Source organism: Palaemon carinicauda, chromosome 29 (genome assembly GCF_036898095.1).
Source record: "Palaemon carinicauda isolate YSFRI2023 chromosome 29, ASM3689809v2, whole genome shotgun sequence".
NCBI lineage: Eukaryota > Metazoa > Arthropoda > Malacostraca > Decapoda > Palaemonidae > Palaemon > Palaemon carinicauda.
Genome location: NC_090753.1, coordinates 55,918,285 through 55,925,784, shown reverse-complemented (window position 1 = coordinate 55,925,784; position 7,500 = coordinate 55,918,285). Strand labels below are relative to the sequence as shown.

General features: G+C 35.1%; 1 protein-coding gene across 1 annotated transcript in view; it reads left to right on the top strand.

Annotated features, from left to right (window-relative positions):
* Nucleotides 1–7,500, top strand: part of LOC137622592 (hemicentin-2-like) — a 167,615-nt gene that overhangs the window by 18,300 nt on the left and 141,815 nt on the right. Inside the window, exons 4-5 of the mRNA XM_068353198.1 lie at nt 4,126–4,256; nt 4,924–5,083. Coding sequence (XP_068209299.1) covers nt 4,126–4,256; nt 4,924–5,083 — 291 coding nt within the window. The remainder of the gene's footprint in view (nt 1–4,125; nt 4,257–4,923; nt 5,084–7,500) is intronic.

The window sequence follows — 7,500 nt, the reverse complement described above, 5'->3', positions numbered from 1 at the left end:
GAAAGTAGATAAAAAGACTAGTTGTACTAGGTGGCTTAGATGTGAAAGTAGATAAAAAAGAATGGTAGTGGTAGGTGACTTGGAAGTGAAAGTAGAAAAAATAAATAAGAATTCTTAGGCAAATGGATTTTTGCCTATATATAATGCATTCGTCAAACTATTCTAATCAGAACAATAGTCCTGTATCTAAAACTGATAGTAACGGGCACGAAACAACATCACCCTTGAAATTATTTACAAAATTATAAAAAGACATCATCAAAGAAACTCTTACAGAAAGAGTGAGCTGGTTTATTTGCATGTTAATCTAGTGTCACTGACTAAGATGAAAATGTCGCTTGAGAGAGAGAGAGAGAGAGAGAGAGAGAGAGAGAGAGAGAGAGAGAGAGAGAGAGAGGGGGGGGGGGACTTAAAGCAGGTGTTCCTCTTGTCTCTAAAAAGATTCAAAATCCATTTTACGAGATTTAATGAGAGCCTGATGCACTGTGAAGTCTCCCACAGAACACAACCCTTAATTCCACAATAACAATAAAGCCGATGTATATACAAGAGCTATAGTAGGTCACACACACTGTATGTGATGAATATATTAACGAGTTAACAAAGGCACTTCCATATCATTATCGTTGCAATGCAATGCATGTGAATGTATTCGTCCAGGTAATTGTAATTTATAAGCCAAATACATTCAAATCATTTGGGATATCTCTTGTGTATAAATACATCATGAAAATCCATTTCAAACACTGCTACCAAATACCTTTCAACATCTTTTAAAAGTTCAAGCATCGTTTCCATGAAAGGAAAATATGAACTAAATCTTTGGCTAAATATATCTGGTTTTATTTCATTGGATACAATCGCCAAATGTTTCCCTTCGCCAATTTTTTTTGCAATGTCAAATTTGGCAAAGCAAGAAGTAATCCAGAAGGGAGGCCGCTTTGTAATGATCTCTGGAACGCGTTGTATAAATATATATATATATATATATATATATATATATATATATATATATATATATATATATATATATATATATATGTTTTTAATGGAGGTCATTGCGCCACCCTTTTTTTCAAACAAAGACCCCACCAGCAAGGACTTGGTCGGCAAGCCACAAGTTTTGGGACCCTGCCCAGAGTCTCACCCCCCTCTCCAACCATCCTATATCAGTCTACTCCCCTTGAGATCTCATTTTCAGCCATCTTTTACGAACCACGTAACAGCGTTGAGATCCCAGGAGAAGGAGGGAGGCGAGATGTGAAGGATGTAGGGCCACGTGACTAAGCCTGACCAATAGGACAGCGGTCAGGCCAATTCCTCCTACCACCCCCAATTGGGGGCCAAGTGGGGTTAAATCTACCCAGGAAAAAATTCTTCGTTAATAAGGAATTCCATATATTCCTTCAGATTAAACTATCTAAATAAATATCTTTATTTCTAAAGGTTATCTAAAATTCCATATATTCCTTCAGATTAAATTATTTAAATAAATATCTTTATTTCTGAAGGTTATCTAAAATTCCATATATTCCTTCAAGTTAAATTATCTAAATAAATATCTTTATTTCTAAAGGTTATCTAAAATTCCATATATTCCTTCAAGTTAAATTATCTAAAAATATCTTTATTTAAAAGATTATCTGAAATTCCATATATTCCTTCAGATTAAATTATCTGAAAATATCTTCAGTTCTGAAACTTATCAAAAATTCCATATACTGCTTCAGGTTAAATTATTCAGAAAAAAATATCTTTATTTTTAAAGGTTATATGAAAGGACATTTTCATAAAAATATAACTGTCATATTGAATTGAAAACTTGAAAATATAAGAAAAAAAGTAATTGTTGAACTTAAGCTCTTTAATATTTATTCCAGCGGAAGGTCATTAAGCAATTAAGATATTGCAATGTTACGTCAAATTGAAAATCAACAAATAATCATTTATCACTTGAGGGGAACAACCAACTTTGTTTCACGAGAGCAAAATCACTAATTAAAATAAAACTATTATTGTTATCTTTTATGAATACTCACTCACTCATACACACACATACATGCATATATATATATATATATATATATATATATATATATATATATAGAGAGAGAGAGAGAGAGAGAGAGAGAGAGAGAGAGAGAGAGAGAGAGAGAGAGAGAGAGAGAGAGAGAGAGAGAGAGATGGTATGTATATATATTGGCGTGTTACTGTATTAAGCACACATTTGAGTATGAGTTGTTTTCAGATGCATTTAAATGGTACATGAATACATCTTAATAGTTTTTAAGTCTTTATTATATAAAAACAACAGAGTTAAACATCTCCATCACTGGAGGAAGCTGTGTTGGTCCAGATGACCAATTCTGGTGAAGTTTAGATATGAATTGAATAAATTATCGATATCACAGATATCGTATGCTTGGTTTACTTTAGACACGTGACGGAATCGGAAGACACCTGCATCCGGTGACGTCACAAACTTTCACACGATGAGACAATGTGTTGACGTTTAAGAAGAATGTCAATTTGCCGAGGTTTGCATAGGTTTGCATTATACGTCCTGTTTACAATTTGAATGACTACAGCAAATCCCAGGGTTAGCTCTTCCAACCAACATGACATATTACGTCATTTGTTTTAAACATGTAATATTAACTATTCTAATCATTACATAAGCTCGGCCAGCTATCTCAACTTTTTTACAAAAATTTAACAACAAGCCGAAACATGGTTATTAGGTGTGACTGGACATACGCATTATTCTTTGTTTAACTTTAGCCATAATCAACTGAGGACGAATGTCCAAAATAGGCACATCAAAAAATAATAACAATAATGCATACAAAAAAGATATTACCAAAGCAAAAAGAAAAATGCATGATAAAACCAAGATCATATATATGGTACATTGCTAGCAAATGATTACATGGTACCAAAAAACAAAATAAATTCTGACTTACATATGATTCGGTAACTTGATAAAGAATAATTGTTACCTTTGTCAGAAACAAGATACTCAATTTTTAGTGCACAAACACGAATTCCTGGTACGTACACGTACCACGGTTTCGTACATATACATATATATATATTTATATATAGGGCTGATATATTTTATTAGATGCCCATAGATTCTGTTATAAATTTTATTATTATTTTTTTTTTCTCTTTTCTTTTTTAACATTCCGGCTTATATATTTTTATTAGATGCCGAGAGAAAAAATGATTTATATCCTTTTTTATTTTATTTATTTTTTAAATGTTGTTTTAAATGTATTTTTAACAATGCAAATGTAGAGAATTTCTTTAATTACATATTACTAGCGTACTAATCAGCTTTTCATACAAACATCTTCCCGACAAATTACTCCCTTAGCGAATGAGGTGGCCACTCAAACAGCTTTGAACTGGATCCAATAGGGGGTATTGTCGGGGCTATGCAACTCATTCCTTTTTAGCTGCTTGCTGTGCCGTAACCTACGCCAAACAAGGATGTTCACGGCGATAAATATCACCACCGTGAAACACAAACCAGCCAGTAGTATGGGGTGAAGAATTTCTTTATAAGTCGGTGACAGGTGGTCCTTTTCGGTAAGTTTCATCAACCGCTTTGCCACATGTCCGTTGTATGGGAGAGGAAGTGCTGGCATTGTAGAGGTCCACGTGAAGTTCGCGAAGTAGGCTCGTTCTCTGATGATTGTCCGTAGACCAGTCACCATGGAATTCGGGGAAGTCCCGACACAACCATCTGCTGCGACGAAGATGTGTGTAAAGGATGTGGATCCGTCAGGGCATGATACATTGAAGCCGTCCTTGTCGTATCGTATCCACGAGCCATTATTCAGTCTGCAATTGAATTCTTTATTGTCAAAGGGATAAAGCTTATCCAGACAATCTTCACTTGTATGGGAGAGAGCACCGTCTAGCACTATACCTAACTCGCATGAATCCATTAAGTTTTTACGGAATTCAAATGAGTCAGCTGTACATATTTTTCTATCCATTGCGTCTGAACAGTGAGTTAATTGATTTAAGTCTTTAATGACCATATATGTGTGTATGCATGTAGGTGTATGTGTGTATGTATGTATGTGTGTGTATTTCCTATACATCTAATTCCAGATCGCCCTCACGTACGAGTCAACCTTGGCTGGCCAAGACGTTTAGAACTGCTGACAGAAGGCAGCGACCTCTTCCTCGAGTGTATCGTAGACGCCAACCCTCCACCTTACAAAATCAAATTCTTCCAAAATGTAAGAATTCAGGATGTTCTTTTCTAGTTTTATTTCTCTTTTTTATTTCTAATTTGTTTATTGTTCGGCAGAGTTAATTGTCATCTGACCTCTGGGAAATTTTCTCCTCTTCTTGAGAAGTTCTTTCTTCTCTAACATCTCTTAAAAAAAGTTTTTTATTTCTAAATCTGCAGTTCTTCAAAATTCCAGCTCGGAAAATTCATCATAAAAAGTATTTTGTTTTTAGAAGTTGTTTTCAGTTATTTTTTCCCTTAAGTAATCTAATTTATGTATACATGTATTGAATTTAATATTTTCATTGGCTAAATTGGATATAAGTTTAAGCATAGCAATAAATACTTTTTCTTGTAATAGTTTTGTAAGAAAAGTTTATGATGCAACACACATACATATATATTATGTATATATATATATATATATATATATATATATATATATATATATATATATATATAAGACGCAAATCTTATACAATGGCTCCTGTGCTCTCTCTCTCTCTCTCTCTCTCTCTCTCTCTCTCTCTCTCTCTCTCTCTCTCTCTCTCTCTCTCTCTCTCTCTCTCTCTCTCTCTCCTCAAAACCCACCTATATAAACAAACAGAATGCATCCATAAAACCAGCGACTGTCACCTCTAAACGTCTCCCACATTTATATCCCTGACGGACAGGGCGTTGCTTTGAACCCCAACAGCAGTGGGATCACAATCCTGAAGGAAGCGACCCTGGCCATCCACCATGTCACTAGAGACCATTCGGGAGACTACCACTGCAAGGCCTCTAACGTCCAGGGAGATTCCAGCAGCAAGAATATCTCCGTTCACGTCAGATGTGAGTTTATGTTGATTAACTGGATGTTAAAGATTGCTTGAATTATTTGGCTGTCATTGATTAGGTAGTGGTTAAAAATACTGCGATTGATATGGACAATTTCAGCTACTGTTTAACATTACGTAAATATATCTTAATCACTCTTGTAGTATATTAAAGGCTTTTTTAACATTAGGGGTAACGTAACGTGGTGAAAGTTTGTGTACCATCATGATTAGCCAAGCTGTACTAGTCAGGGCCACCCATACTAGGTAGGTATGCTGTGAGCGATCAGACGAAAATCTCCCAGCATTGCCATTCCACAGTGGTGATGAAAATGCCTAAACCCCAGACATGAAGAAGGACATGTCTGAGACCTTCATCCTATAGTGAACTAGAAACGGTTTAAAATGGCCAAACCCCAGACATGAATAAGGACAGGTCTGATGCCTTTGTCCTATAGTGAACTAAACAAGTTTGCAAATAACCAAACCCCAGGCATGAATAAGGACTTGTCTGAAGCCTTTGTTTTATAGTGAAATAGAAACGGTTGCAAATGGCCAAATCCCAGACATGAATTAGGACATGTATGATGCCTTTGTCCTATAGTGAACTAGAAACGTTGGCAAATGACCAAACCCCGGACATGAATGAGGACATGGCTGAGGCCTTTGTTCTAGAGTGAACTAGAAAAGTTTGTAAATGACCAAACCTCAGACATGATTAATGACATATCTGAGGCCTTTGTCCTATAGTGAACTAGAAACGTTTGCAAATAACCAAACCCCAGACATAAATAAGGACATGTCTGAGACCTTTGTCCCATAGTGAACTAGAAACGTTTGCAAATGACCAAACCCCAGAAATGAATAAGGGCATGTCTGAGGCCTTTGTCCTATACTAAACTAGAAACGGTTGCAAATGGAAAAACCCCAGATGTGAATACAGACATGTCTGAGGCCTTTGTCATATAGTGAACTACAAACGGTTGTAAATGGCCAAACCCCAGACATGAATAAGGACACATCTGAGACCTTTGTCTTATACTGGACTAGAAACTGTTGCATTAGTTGTTGTTGTTGTTGTTGTTGATTTATATACACTAATACTAATGCTGTATCTAAATATTGTCTATGAAGGATAATGAATGCTTTCTTAATAATAATAATTTAAATATTAATTGTCAAGAATATATAGTTGAATTAATAAATAGTCAGATGTGAAGGTTATTGTTGCATCTTGACAATTATTCATAAGCGTCATCAAGGTAATTTTTTTCCGCATTATTTGGAATTGCAATAAAACATTTGCAACGCTTAACTACGCATTAAAGATTTCATTCGGAATAATTCCTATAAATATCTCCTCTGTGCAGCTATTGCATCCATAATCTGGTTTTCTATTTATTAAAGTATTGAGAGATTTATTGTAAATCGTAGATCAGTTCTAGCGTTTGATAGTGAGCTCTTTTCGAGAATGGGGACAGTCAAGTTTATGTTATTAATTATAATCAGCTCTAGCCCGGCTCATTACCGCCCATTTTCCATAACTCCTATATTATATAAAGTTTTTGAACGTGTTTTGGCAAAACGTCTAAAAGGGTATGCTGATGGTAATAATCCATTCCCTAGTTTGCAATTTGGTTTTTGTAAAGGCCTTGAAGCATGTGATGCTCTTCTTTCTACCTCCAATACTGTATAGAAATCTCTTGATTGTGGTCAGGAAGTTCGTTTGATTAGTCTTGTTTTTTAGCGCTGCCTTTGACCGTGTTAATCATGAGGCCCTTGTTTACAAATTTAAACTGTTGGGAGTGAATGGATCTATTATTCGCACAATTACTGATTTTTCAAGTAAAAGATAACAAAGAGTTGTTGTTGATGGGCACCACAGTAAGATAAAGTATGTGATATCTGGTGTTCCTCAGCGTAGTGTTCTTGGCTCATTATTTTTCATACTCTATACCCATGGAATGTGGTTTGACTTGTTGCATATGCAGATGATGCTACACTCTCCGCATCCTTTGATACAGATGTAGCTAAATTTGGTGCATGGTGAAAATGATGGGGCATGAAATCGAACCCTAACAACACTCAAAGTGTGATTGTAAGTAGGTCATCCAGATTTTTACATTGATAAGGTTTCTTTAACTGTAAAAAAGTAATTTCAAATTTTAGGCGTGACTCTAAATTGCATATTTACATTTGAGAAACATATTCGGTCTGTCTCTTCTTCAATTGCACAAAAAATTGTCTAATTGAGCAAGATTTTTGGATGATCTATCAATTTTGAAGAAGTGTTTAAGTTTTGCCTTTTTTCGAGTATTGTTCTCCTGTCTGGTTTTTAGCTGCTGTCTGTAATCTTAATTTGTTGGATAAAAAATTGCGGTCGAAAAAATTTCTTAGTCCTTATCTCGATATTAATCTCTGACATCCACATTG